Here is a 15,252-nt window from a genome sequence, read left to right on the forward strand (position 1 = left end):
GAAGATGTATTTGTAAAACTATAAGGTTTATTTATGAAACATGAATATCACTGATGAAATACAATTACCAGATATTTTGTTAATAACTGATTTTAGAAGAAAGAAAACTGAATTCCTTTTGATAGAAATTTATTGATAATACTCTTTTACAAATGTGGACCAATGATAAGCCTTTTGCTAATGTTTTTTGTGGGGTTTTTATGCAATATCTCATTTGTAATTTGTCAGAATGGATTTATTTCTGAATTCCTCAATGTTTTTGGAGACTGTTGAAAAGGTGACCCAATATTTCCATCTTTATTTAATGTGAATAGTTATATCATCAAATGACACAAGGAATATGTTTGGGAGTGATGTTTGATTGGCTTGGAAACTTTTAAAGAAAAATATGTACCTCAATCAAGAGAAGATTTTATGAAAACAAACTTGTAGACAGTTCAAAAATGAGTGGAAACAAGGCATACATTATGTTTCAAAAAAGATAATAGTGATATGCTTACATACCATGGATGTTTTCTTTCATTTGACAGCTTTAATGCAAAGACTGATATTAAAACAATTGTTTTGCATTTCAAAGTAACATTCAGATTATAAAGTAGCTTTGTAGAAAATTAAACATAGTACCAGACACATATATAAAAACTATAATTGTATCCCTTACAAATAGGATATTAACCCTAAAACTAGATACATGCTCCAATGCCATAATTGTATCCTTTACAAATAGGATATTAACCCTAAAACTAGATACATGCTCCTATGCTATAATTGTATCCCTTACAAATAGGATATTAACCCTAAAACTAGATAAATGTGCCAATGCTATAATTGTATCCTTTACAAATAGGATATTAACCCTAAAACTAGATACATTCTCCAATGCTATAATTGTATCCCTTACAAATAGGATATTAACCCTAAAACCAGATTCATGCTCCAGTGCTATAATTGTATCCCTTACAAATATGATATATTAACCCTAAAACTAGATACATGCTCCAATGCTATAATTGTATCCCTTACAAATAGGAAATTATTCTTCAGAGTAATAATGGTTCTAGAATATTACAGATTTCTTTTGAACTCGAATGTTTTCCCAACAAGAAAGGTTAAACTTTACTCATGATTGCTGGTATTAGCCAAATATGCATCCTATAGTGCTTAAAGTGACAAAATAAATGTACCCAAATTGACATTGTTTATAGCATGTTGTGTAAACAATTTTACAAATGAAATCATTTTAGCATAAAATACTTCTTATAACACTGATAAATGTACTTTGTTTACGGGTTTGCCTGCAACAGTGCTGTATTCAGTTCTGGAATGTAATGTTTATCGGTTACTGCATTTGTATGGGAAAATTTGAAGGAGTTTTTCCTAAGTAATACTGCATAACCTTTGGAAGTGCAGTATTAGTTTGAAAAAATGAGTTAATATTTTCACATACAAATACATTAACCTTTTTATTATATCCTCATTTTGTTTGCATTTTTCTTGAATTTAGTATTTTGACTGATTAGTAAAATCATACATCTCTGATAGATATGCAATATCCCTTGGCCTCAGTATGCTTTTATGTGCTATTTGCATAGACCCTAGGGAGCATTGGTCATAGTCTGAACCATTCTATTTGCAAAAAATTAACAATATTTCTCCCAAATGACTGTTGAAATGATCAAAATGGTATTTTCAATTACTGTGTCTATTGTTGTCATGGCGAATATCATGTTTATTCATTTGTTTGTTAGCAAATGACTCAGTTGCTATGTATATTTGATTTAATTATATCTGATTTAATCTATATTTATTTCAATTTAATTGTTTGTCAGTTTTAAATAATTTTTTTATTTTTCATTACATGATATTGTAATGTAAATGTATTCATTAGAGATGATACTTTTTTAGAATATAGTTTGACCTTGACTGTTAGTTTATAAACACCAGGTGTTGATCTAAATCCTGACCTTGTTTCAGAATTTGTAGCAACCTTCGTAAGCAAGTTCTGTTTTATTTTAAAATGATTGGTTGTTTCCAAGGTCATGATGGGACTTTGTCTTTAAGATGTAAAAAACAAAATTATTTTTTATTTTTTAGCGTAAAAATGATTGGTTTTCATCAAGATCACACTGGGTAAATGTGATCTGTACCAAGTACTTGCTTCTATAACCTTAAATCTCAGTAGCAGCTAGTCTGTTAAACTGTTAGTTGTATGTTGTGCTGTTTGGAGTTATTTCAAATTACTTGGTGTGGAGTTATTTCAAATTACTTGGATTCAAAGGATTAATTCTGTTATTTTTCTGGAAAATATGTGTGCTCATGTAATATTGTGGAACAAGGACAGGTTTTTATAAAAATTTATTCATCTATCAGAAACCAGAGTGATAATTCTTGTTTCCACAAGGAACTGTATACTTCAACACTACAGATTGCAGCATACATCAACGTCTTCCATCTTGCATTCTTCGTAGGGATTTGAATGTGAAATCAGTAGAACACTTTGTCATTAGGACTACTACAATTTTATTCTTGGATTTTTTTTGGATTTTATTCGACAGAACCGTAAGTTCATATTTTTTTCATTTTTACAGAATTTTTCCAGGGGAATAAATTTTTGTATTTTTTCAAAGCTTGTTGTGTTCACTCTTTCTTGTGTTATTGTTTATTCAAGCCTAAACAAGTGACATAAGACAGTAAACTTGGGGATAGAATATTTCAGAAAACGTTTGTTTTTTGAAATTTGAATTCCCCATGTCTTTGAAATTTTTAGTGAAATCGGCAAGCTTTTTCTAAAATGTCATCAAAAGTAGAAATCTTTCTTTCGAATCCTACCCAGGAATAATTAGATCTTTTCAAAAAAGATGATTTGATTCAACTTGCCAGAAAATATGATCTTTCTGAAGTAAAGGCTTCCTTAATGAAACAGGAAATAAGAAATAAGAAATATTTTGGTTCAATATTTGGTAGAAGAGAATGTTTTGGATAAAAGTGAACTGGTGCACACCATAAACTTTATCATCTCTACTTACAAACAGACAAAGCAGCTTTTTTAGTTCATCCACAAACAAATCTAATAAACTAAAACTTATACAATGAGCATGTTGTGTGTCATATGTGTTGTGGGAACATAAATGCAAGTCAATTCAATTTTCAGACATTGATGAATGTGAAAGCTCTCCGTGCGAAAATGCCAGTAACTGTACCAGTACTAATGGCTTCTATATGTGTGATTGTCCAAATGGTTGTAATGGAGAAATTGTACAACAGGTGGGCATTTACTTGTTGTTTCTGATAAGTGTATTTTTCCATAAGTTTCTAATACACTATACTGTTTTTTTACACGTGTTGTGCAGTATGAAAAAATATGGAAAAATACTGCACGATTCTGACAATGTGATGTTAATGGAGAAAAAATGAGTAAGCAATACAATGGATTATGGAATGTAATGTAATAGGTTATGAAATGGAATGTAATGTAATAAATTATGGAATGTACTGTAATAAGTTACTGAATATAATGTAATAGGTTATAGAATGTAATGTAATGTGATATGTTATGGAATGTAATTAACAGATTATGGAATATAATAGACTATGGAATGCAATGTAATAGGTTATGGAATTTTGTAACTGTAATAGATTATGGAATTACTGTAATAGATTATGGAATGGAATGTAATAGGTTATGGAATTACTGTAATAGGTTATGGTAATAGGTTATGGAATGCAATGTAATAGGTTATGGAATGCAATGTAATAGGTTATGAAATGGAATGTAATGTAATAAATTATGGAATGTACTGTAATAAGTTACTGAATATAATGTAATAGGTTATAGAATGTAATGTAATGTGATATGTTATGGAATGTAATTAACAGATTATGGAATATAATAGACTATGGAATGCAATGTAATAGGTTATGGAATTTTGTAACTGTAATAGATTATGGAATTACTGTAATAGATTATGGAATGCAATGTAATAGGTTATGGAATGCAATGTAATAGGTTATGGAATGATGTTTCTCACTGGTTATGAGATGTATGGAAAATAGTTCTCCTAAAATGGTTTATTTGGAGACACAGATGTAGAGCATTTCTACTTGGAAACATTTTTATTTTTTTTTATTTTTACCACTATTTCATAAATTCCTACCAAAGAAAGGGATGTACCCATAAGTGATTTTAAAAATTTCTGCAAAAAATAGTATACATTAGACAAATATATTAAGGTCATATTGGATAGGAAATAAATGTTTGTGCTAATTTGGGAACAGTAGGAACCATTACAACTTTCTCACTATATTTAAATCTTGTATTGTATTCTATATCTGCATATTTTCAGGTGTGATATACAAGGTGACATATACTAAAAGCAAACATTGAGATTCAGTTAGCACAGATATAACAATATCACTCCCTCTCCCTTGTCCAGTGTGTGTGTGTGTGTGTGTATGTGTGTGTGTGTTGTACAGCATTGAACTAAATACATTAGGAATTAATCTTATTTTTGTAATAGATACAATGCATGTTAACAGTTTCTAATCATAATAACTAACTGTAAGGGAGACAATCTTTGTTTTGTACTAATGTATGATCCAATCATTTTGTCATTTTGTACAACAACCAATAATGTTTGAATTGTTCTTAATGACTGAATGATCCACCAGACTCAAATAACCCCAAATCAGATGCATTTCAATCAATCAATGTTTACATGTACCCTTGAAATACATGCATACGGGTATGGATACATACATACATACATACATACATATGTACATACATACATGCATGCATACATAAATACACACACACACATACATGCATGCAAACACACACACACACATACATACATATGTACATAAATACATACATGCATGCAACCATACACACACATACACACACACACACACATACATACATACATACATACACACATACATACACATACATATACACATACATACATACATATGTATGTACATACATACATACATGCATGCATCCATGCACACACACACACACACACACACACACACACACACAAACATATATACATACATACACACTTTAATTAAAAACAATTCAAACCACACACAAATCACTAAATTGGTGATGAAAATATGTCAGCCAAACATGGCACAAACTTTAAAATGACTGAATTCAAACAATGCAAATGGTATCTGTAGGCATTAAGTTCTGCAACAAATGACACTAAGTCCTTGAAAAAATGCATCATTCTAAACTTCACTCCTTCTGGAACTGAAAGATATAGAAATATATTTCCATCAAATATTTAAGTTAAGATGGTGTACCAAAATAAAAGAAGAATCAAAGGGAATTAACACTACTACCATGCATTATCACAGAGGATGCTCTGCCATCAAATGATTTGGTTTGGATGACCTGATATAATAAGCTCAATGATTGCAAATAGCATGGGAATCAAACATAATGAGCAACTTAATTGTCAAAAAGTCTTTTCTAAAAGAAGAATTCAACTTTCTCCTGAAAATGCTTTTCTTTAAAACAAAAAATAATATGGCACTATTAAACCTAGATCATTCACTGAGCTCATTAGAGTCTTTCTGACCTGAGTTAGATGCATTATCTGACCCTATACTCATCATCAACACCACCAAGAACAAAAGTGAAGGGCAAGCATGTTACAAAAACCAAATTTTTCTTTTATCATCATGGTAATATTAATTCTTCAGCTTGAACCAGCTGGTCTTTATGAATAAGTTTAATCCTCCTCCTACTCCCACCGACCTATACTAGTTTTTTTTTCTTAAGATTACACATAGTATCTATTTAATCATGTTTTTCCTTTCCTTGCTGATTTCCATGAAACAATTTAAAATCACCTTTTGCTCTTTTAAGGATATGAAATCTACTCATCTCATTTAACTCCTCAAGTCTGGTGGAGTTTAAAACCATTACATAACACATTTTGGTTTTTAGTCTCAAATATTGACTTTTTAACTCAACTGCTTCTTCTTAAACACCACCCACAAGCAAAGTATGTTTTGCATTGAAGAATTATCACATGGAAATTAATACATTAAAGCACTTATAATCACAAAGGCATATGTACAAAAAAATGCATGACCCATGTGACACTGAAACAAAATAAACCTTAACACAAAATTGTGTTAGGGTCCTTTCAAAATCTGTATAGATAGCAATGAAAATATAGATTTTAAACAAGAGAAGCATATGTGACATCTCATAATTTTATGATAACAAGTCCTTTCAGCTGCTTCCAAAACGGAACTAGCTATATGTTTTAATTTCTCTTTTTTCTGGTTCAGTTATAGTGTAGAAGAGATCAAAGTTCAGATAACGACTATATCTTTATGATTCCTAGAGCAGGTAGGTAATAGTCAGCATAAGATGACTGTTCTCTATGTATTCTTTGCCTATACTTGTGGATTCTTGCGCCGTAAGATAATATACCATAGTAATCGCATTACCACCATGACAACAAAAAGTACACAAATGTAATTCCATAGCGGCCATGAAATATTCTGCATCAACAGCACTACATCAGATGGAAAGTGAGTCATTGTGGAATTACTGGCTGGATCCACCATAGAGCAAATAGGAATCAAGCTCATTGTTGGATCACACCTGAAAGAATAATTAAAGAGAAAAAAAATTGTGGAGTAAAATCATTCAAGGCTGTGTTCCTTTGAAGAAAAGAAATGAACACCAAGATAATGACATTTGAAAAATGTACATCATAGTCAGGAAAAATAGAGGGAAGGATGGAGTGTGGAGAGATATTTGGTAGATCAAATAATGTACATATGCTTAGGTGATTAAGAAAAATAAAGGTACATTAGTTGTTCATCACACAAACATTTAAAATAAACAAATCAGCAAAAAGTGTGGCAAATGTCGTTTTATCACATGACTACTGTGTTAAGCAAAATAAAGAGTATCTCCAATGGACAATGATTTAATATTAAAATTATTAAAGGAGTTTTTAAATCAATACCCATTTGAGATTATATTTGTCATTATTAACTTTTGGTTGACACTGAAACCATGCTTGTCCTGGTGTGCAAGATCCATGTCTTGTGTTAGTTTATACGTACAAGGGTCAGAGTGTGCATCGCAGTACACCATCAGACATTCATCCTTACAGAGCATTGTTCTGACTTTCATGCTTTGCCACATTTTGGCTTTTAATAATTCTTCCATATCTTCGGTTAGGACCCATTATCATTTTGATTTGTCTTATCAGAAACTTCAAGGTACATCTGACTCTCTGAGCCTTCTTTGTATTATACATTCACCCAACACATATCTTAATATAATGCCAATCCACTCAAAGTAAAGTGTATTTAAAAACCAGAATGTATTGAAAGGTTTTTAGGTGCTGCATCACCTTGTTGCCAGATTTCTATTAAGTTTCAATGTTTTCATCTGAAATTGGCCCTGCTTTTCTAGGCAAACTGCCCTTTTCCTTCGTGCTTTGGTTGCATTTGTTTGCCTTTAATAACTTAATGTAATTTAGCAAATTCAAGTCTGGAGTGCATAATGGAGGTATAATTGTATTTGTTTGCCTTTGATAACTTTATGTAATTTAGCAAATTCAAGTCCAGAGTGCAAACTGGTGATATAATTGCATTTGTTTGCCTTTGATAACTTGATGTAATTTAGCAAATTCAAGTCCAGAGTGCAAACTGGTGGTTACTAATTACATTTGTTTGCCTTTGATAACTTGATGTAATGTAGCAGATTCAAGTCCAGAGTGCAAACTGGTGGTATAATTGCATTTGTTTGTCTTTCATAACTTGATGTAATTTTGCAAATTCAAGTCCAGAGTGCAAACTGGTGGTTACTAATTACATTTGTTTGTCTTTGATAACTTGATGAAATTTAGCAAATTCAAGTCCAGAGTGCAAACCGGTGGTATAATTGCATTTGTTTGTCTTTCATAACTTGATGTAATTTAGCAAATTCAAGTCCAGAGTGCAAACTGGTGGTATAATTGCATTTGTTTGCCTTTGATAACTTTATGTAATTTAGCAAATTCAAGTCCAGAGTGCAAACTGGACACATAGTTGCATTTGTTTGCCTTTGATAACTTGATGTAATTTAGCAGATTAAAGTCCAGAGTGCAAACTGGTGGTATAATTGCATTTGTTTGTCTTTCATAACGTGATGTAATTTAGCAAATTCAAGTCCAGAGTGCAAACTGGTGGCTACTAATTGCATTTGTTTGCCTTTGATAACTTTATGAAATTTAGCAAATTCAAGTCCAGAGTGCAAACTGGAGGTATAATTGCATTTTTTTGCCTTTGATAACTTTATGTAATTTAGCAAATTCAAGTCCAGAGTGCAAACTGGTGGTATAATTGCATCTGTCTTTCATAATGTGATGTAATTTAGCAGATTCAAGTCCAGAGTGCAAACTGGTGGTATAATTGCATTTGTTTGTCTTTCAGAATGTGATGTAATTTAGCAAATTCAAGTCCAGAGTGCAAACTGGTGGTTACTAATTGCATTTGTTTGCTTTGATAACTTGATGTAATTTAGCAGATTCAAGTCCAGAGTGCAAACTGGTGGTATAATTGCATTTGTTTGTCTTTCATAACTTGATGTAATTTTGCAAATTCAAGTCCAGAGTGCAAACTGGTGGTTACTAATTGCATTTGTTTGCCTTTGATAACTTGATGTAATTTAGCAAATTCAAATCCAGAGTGCAAACTGGAGGTATAATTGCATTTGTTTGCCTTTGATAACTTGATGTAATTTAGCAGATTCAAGAGTGCAAACTGGAGGTATAATTGCATTTGTTTGCCTTTGATAACTTGATGTAATTTAGCAGATTCAAGTCCAGAGTGCAAACGGGTGATATAATTGCATTTGTTTGCCTTTGATAACTTTATGGAATTTAGCAGATTCAAGTCCAGAGTGCAAACTGGTGGCATAATTGCATTTGTTTGTCTTTCATAACTTGATGTAATTTAGCACATTCAAGTCCAGAGTGCAAACTGGTGGTTACTAATTGCATTTGTTTGCCTTTGGTAACTTGATGTAATGTAGCAGATTCAAGTCCAGAGTGCAAACGGGTGATATAATTGCATTTGTTTGCCTTTGATAACTTTATGGAATTTAGCAAATTCAAGTCCAGAGTGCAAACTGGTGGTATAATTGCATTTGTTTGTCTTTCAGAACGTGATGTAATTTAGCAAATTCAAGTCCAGAGTGCAAACTGGTGGTTACTAATTGCATTTGTTTGCCTTTGATAACTTTATGTAATTTAGCAAATTCAAGTCCAGAGTGCAAACTGGTGATATAAGTGCATTTGTTTGCCTTTGATAACTTGATGTAATTTTGCAAATTCAAGTCCAGAGTGCAAAACTGGTGGTTACTAATTGCATTTGTTTGCTTTTGATAACATTATGTAATTTAGCACATTCAAGTCCAGAGTGCAAACTGGTGGCTACTAATTGCATTTGTTTGCCTTTGATAACTTGATGTAATTTAACAAATTCAAGTCCAGAGTGCAAACTGGAAGTATAATTGCATTTTTTTGCCTTTGATAACTTTATGTAATTTAGCAAATTCAAGTCCAGAGTGCAAACTGATGATATAATTGCATTTGTTTGCCTTTGATAACTTGATGTAATTTAGCAAATTCAAGTCCAGAGTGCAAACTGGTGGTTACTAATTACATTTGTTTGCCTTTGATAACTTGATGTAATGTAGCAGATTCAAGTCCAGAGTGCAAACTGGTGGTATAATTGCATTTGTTTGTCTTTCATAACTTGATGTAATTTAGCAAATTCAAGTCCAGAGTGCAAACTGGTGGTATAATTGCATTTGTTTGCCTTTGATAATTTTATGTAATTTAGCAAATTCAAGTCCAGAGTGCAAACTGGACACATAGTTGCATTTGTTTGCCTTTGATAACTTGATGTAATTTAGCAGATTCAAGTCCAGAGTGCAAACTGGTGGTATAATTGCATTTGTTTGTCTTTCATAACGTGATGTAATTTAGTAAATTCAAGTCCAGAGTGCAAACTGGTGGCTACTAATTGCATTTGTTTGCCTTTGATAACTTTATGAAATTTAGCAAATTCAAGTCCAGAGTGCAAACTGGAGGTATAATTGCATTTTTTTGCCTTTGATAACTTTATGTAATTTAGCAAATTCAAGTCCAGAGTGCAAACTGGTGGTATAATTGCATTTGTCTTTCATAATGTGATGTAATTTAGCAGATTCAAGTCCAGAGTGCAAACTGGTGGTATAATTGCATTTGTTTGTCTTTCAGAACGTGACGTAATTTAGCAAATTCAAGTCCAGAGTGCAAACTGGTGGTTACTAATTGCATTTGTTTACCTTTGATAACTTGATGTAATTTAGCAGATTCAAGTCCAGAGTGCAAACTGGTGGTATAATTGCATTTGTTTGTCTTTCATAACTTGATGTAATTTTGCAAATTCAAGCCCAGAGTGCAAACTGGTGGTTACTAATTGCATTTGTTTGCCTTTGATAACTTGATGTAATTTAGAACATTCAAACCCAGAGTGCAAACTGGAGGTATAATTGCATTTGTTTGCCTTTGATAACTTGATGTAATTTAGCAGATTCAAGTCCAGAGTGCAAACGGGTGATATAATTGCATTTGTTTGCCTTTGATAACTTTATGGAATTTAGCAGATTCAAGTCCAGATTGCAAACTGGTGGTATAATTGCATTTGTTTGTCTTTCATAACTTGATGTAATTTAGCACATTCAAGTCCAGAGTGCAAACTGGCGGTTACTAATTGCATTTGTTTGCCTTTGGTAACTTGATGTAATTTAGCAAATTCAAGTCCAGAGTGCAAACTGGAGGTATAACTTCATTTGTTTGCCTTTGATAACTTGATGTAATGTAGCAGATTCAAGTCCAGAGTGCAAACGGGTGATATAATTGCATTTGTTTGCCTTTGATAACTTTATGGAATTTAGCAAATTCAAGTCCAGAGTGCAAACTGGTGGTATAATTGCATTTGTTTGTCTTTCAGAACGTGATGTAATTTAGCAAATTCAAGTCCAGAGTGCAAACTGGTGGTTACTAATTGCATTTGTTTGCCTTTGATAACTTTATGTAATTTAGCAAATTCAAGTCCAGAGTGCAAACTGGTGATATAAGTGCATTTGTTTGCCTTTGATAACTTGATGTAATTTTGCAAATTCAAGTCCAGAGTGCAAACTAGTGGTTACTAATTGCATTTGTTTGCCTTTGATAACTTTATGTAATTTAGCAAATTCAAGTCCAGAGTGCAAACTGGTGGTATAATTGCATTTGTTTGCCTTTGATAACTTGATGTAATTTAGCAAATTCAAGTCCAGAGTGCAAACTGGAGGTATAATTGCATTTGTTTGCCTTTGATAACTTATGTAATTTAGCAAATTCAAGTCCAGAGTGCAAACTGGTGGTATAATTGCATTTGTTTGTCTTTGATAACTTGATGTAATTTAGCAAATTCAAGTCCAGAGTGCAAACTGGTGGTTACTGATTGCATTTGTTTGCCTTTGATAACTTTATGTAATTTAGCAAATTCAAGTCCAGAGTGCAAACTGGTGGTATAATCGCATTTGTTTGCCTTCGATAACTTGATGTAATTTAGCAAATTCAAGTCCAGAGTGCAAACTGGTGGTTACTAATTGCATTTGTTTGCCCTTGATAACTTGATGTAATTTAGCAAATTCAAGTCCAGAGTGCAATCTGGTGGTATAAATACATTTGTTTGCCTTTGATAACTTTATGTAATTTAGAAAATTCAAGTCCATAGTGCAAACTGGAGGTATAATTGCATTTGTTTGCCTTTGATAACTTGATGTAATTTAGCAGATTCAAGTCCAGAGTGCAAACTGGTGGTATAATTGCATTTGTTTGTCTTTCAGAATGTGATGTAATTTAGCAAATTCAAGTCCAGAGTGCAAACTGGTGGTATAATTGCATTTGTTTGCCTTTGATAACTTAATTTAGCAAATTCAAGTCCAGAGTGCAAACTGGTGGTTACTAATTGCATTTGTTTGCCCTTGATAGCTTGATGTAATTTAGCAAATTCAAGTCCATAGTGCAAACTGGTGGTATCAAGTTATCAAGGGGTAAATTTTTTTGAACTTGAAGAAAATTGTGATCAAAATTGGTAGCGGAAACTTTGATAAATTGCTCATTTTATTGTCAAAAAACGGTAGATAGGACCTGGAAATTTCAATCAACATTGTGAAATATCAAATTTAAAAATAGGTCATGAATTTTTTCCATTTGTTTCCAAATGACATTCCTAGTACACTGCAATTAATGATATGTAAGGAAATTTCGATCAATGAAAATGTCACTTACACCGAGTGGAGGCAGTACTTTAATAAATAAATAAAAATTCAATGTTTATCAATTGAAATTTGTGTTCTAGTTCTATCTTTTAGTTCCTTTTAAGTGTAATTGTTGTAAATGCAATGTCTCCTCTTGTAATTAAACATAAAATGTGTAAATCTATCATAACAACTATGTCCGCAAGCATTTTTCTGTGAACCTAATTAAGTTCCGACCATGTTTTGAGAACTGACTTGTGGAAATATTTGTTGCATTGTTGGCTGAATTAAAAGCTGACCTCATTTGTATTATCTTGTTAATTATATCTTTTGAATCAAGTAAAGGAGGTGTAATAAAAGAAAAGTTAAAAGGCACAAAAATCATATAAACTTAAAATCTAGTGACCCTGGTCATATGTCGGGTGAACTCACTTCATTTGATCAGTTGAACACTGTTATAAATGTTATTGTATATGACATAAACTACATTAAATTAACCAACTCTTTTATAACTGTGAACAAATATAGCAAGGCAGCCAAGTGAAATGAATACTTCATAAAATAAAGAGCTTGATTTCACATATACAGACCATTGTTGGCAAGCAAATTTCAAAGAATTCTTGAACTGGCACTTATCACTTCCAATGAATTCATGACATCAATATTGTACCAATTGAACAATAAAAAAATGGAGTTTCGATGTAGATGATTGTCTCATGAAATAAATGTTGCCTATTTTTGAAAGAAAGGAATCTTGTTCGGTGGTGTATCAACAGTTAGTCTAGTTCCCTGCTCTGCTGACTCCCGATTTAGCAGGATACTAATAAACATCATTATGGGAACCAGACTCATCAAGAAAACAAAAAGCAGTGACATTATACACAGATTTCGTGTACACGTGATGGTTGTTGAAACTAGTTGGAATGATCTTTCACATACTGGACATTTTGAAAATAAATGTTATTTATACTGAATAACAAACAACTTCATTCGAAAAAGTGTGTTATTAACAATTATTATCGATGTGATTGTAAAATGAGGATTCAGTCATTAAACAGCCCAGTTCCCTAATGCCGCCCTCCCCAATGGTTTCTTCAATGTCAAAGTGAATTGTTTTCAATTTTTAGAGGTCTCTCGGTTACTCATGCCCTCGCTTATAGTGCAGTCTATGTTTGTGGACCCTCTTGTCAAATTGGTTTTCATCTGCATACTAAGGAATCCTCTATGTAAATCAATGAAAAAATTCAGAAAATTCTATTGGACTAATTTTAAGTACATTTGGCACAATGAATCTTATTTTTTATAAATCTTTCAATACTATGGTAATTGGGAGGGTACCGACACATTCATTTCCTTATTTCTGTTACAGTTTGTGCAATATACTTGGTTAGGTATCATAAGAAATTCAGTATCATTGCACTCTGCAGTGTAAAGAATAACAACAATAGACGTCAAACAATTTACAACAAAATCACATTCATATCTGACAGATGTGAAACAGTATTGCACAAGTTCTGATAGTTACCCCATGCACAAGTTATGATAGTTACCCCATGCACAAGTTCTGATAGTTACCCCATGCACAAGTTCAGATAGTTACCCCAAGCACAAGTTCTGATAGTTATACCATGCACAAATTCTGATAGTTACCCAAGACACAAGTTCTGATAGTTACCCAAGGCACAAGTTCCGATAGTTACCAAATACCGATAGTTACCCCTTACCCCATGCCGATAGTTACCCCATGCCCTATGCACAAGCACAGCCAGATTAGCTCAAGTGTTTGGGGGTATACAAAATTTATTTTTTCATCAGCCTTCAAAAAAACTGGGACCCATCCTTCAAAATCCCTTCTGAGCTTCAAATAATTCTTCATTATATTAAAAACAGTTGCCGAGTTAATGCATACGAGAACAAAAAATATCTTGCACAGTATATCAAGCATCTGTATAAATTTCCCCTTTTAAAACAGTCAATTTTTGCTCTCAAATCACATAAAAGTTAGTCTTCCAAAACATGGGTTTTCCTCCATGGATTTGCAACCATTTTTAGAACAACAAAATCACTTTAAAATTGTACAATATGACAGAAAATGACATCTTCAAAGTTCATCCATGTTGGCCTTGACGTCAGTCAGAGTGTACCCTTAGAGGACTCGGGCTGTATTGCATGTTGATATCAGTCAGAATGTACCCTAACAGGACTTGGGCTGTATTGCATGTTCTTTGCACAGTAGCAGAATTGTTTTCCTTCTCCGACATTTTTAGTTTACTGTCATTAACCCATGTTACGTCACATGCCTATATCAGCAGATGTCATGCATGCTGCACATGCAGCCGTATATTATATAAAATGTTATTTGGTTTAGTTATTGACAGGTGCAAAGAAACAAGAAAGTTATAAAAAAATATTCAGAATTTTCAAATACCCCTCATGCATTAAATTATGTCCTGTTCGGTTTTAAATGTTTTCAATATGTCACATTGCATTATACTTTTTTGTGAATGTATATAATACCACTTTCATGTATATTCCCTGAAATAAAGCCACACTATAAATACGGACAAACACTCATCTTTTGAGACAGAGGATGTTTAAAGTTGTTTTTATGTTTTACATTCGGCTTTCTGCTGGTTTTCATACATGTTCTTGCATATTGTGAGATAATATTTACCAACACAAGTCTCAAATTTATGTCAATTAATAAACATTATAAATAATTGCAGGTTGAGGGGAAATTGTAGTCAAGGATGAGTGGAAAATTGCTTTGGTACATCCTTGTTTCTTGGCCTTTTTCTAGCATATAATTCAAATGACTCCAATTCAGAGAAATTAAAAAAAGAAAATGAGATAAACAATTGGTAAATCTTCTCTCTAACCCAATGATCATATAAATGAGAGCTACACTACTGTTCTAATGCCTGTCA

General features: G+C 32.4%; 1 protein-coding gene across 2 annotated transcripts in view; it reads right to left on the minus strand.

Moving 5' to 3' along the window:
• Window positions 1-4,299: 4,299 nt before the first annotated feature.
• Window positions 4,300-15,252, minus strand: part of LOC149779374 (uncharacterized) — a 58,567-nt gene continuing 47,614 nt past the window's right edge. Inside the window, exons 14-15 of one of the 2 annotated variants that reach the window (XM_089940006.1) lie at window positions 6,478-6,634; window positions 4,300-5,263 (exon numbers count right to left, since the gene is read on the minus strand). In XM_089940006.1, the coding sequence (XP_089796132.1) occupies window positions 5,249-5,263; window positions 6,478-6,634 (172 nt within the window). In that variant the 3' untranslated portion in view covers window positions 4,300-5,248. Of the gene's footprint in view, window positions 5,264-5,391; window positions 6,635-15,252 lie in introns of those variants that run through there. The other variant, XM_089940005.1, reaches the window with a different exon arrangement.

This window comes from Sinohyriopsis cumingii, chromosome 17 (genome assembly GCF_028554795.1).
Source record: "Sinohyriopsis cumingii isolate HCF-2022 chromosome 17, ASM2855479v2, whole genome shotgun sequence".
NCBI lineage: Eukaryota > Metazoa > Mollusca > Bivalvia > Unionida > Unionidae > Sinohyriopsis > Sinohyriopsis cumingii.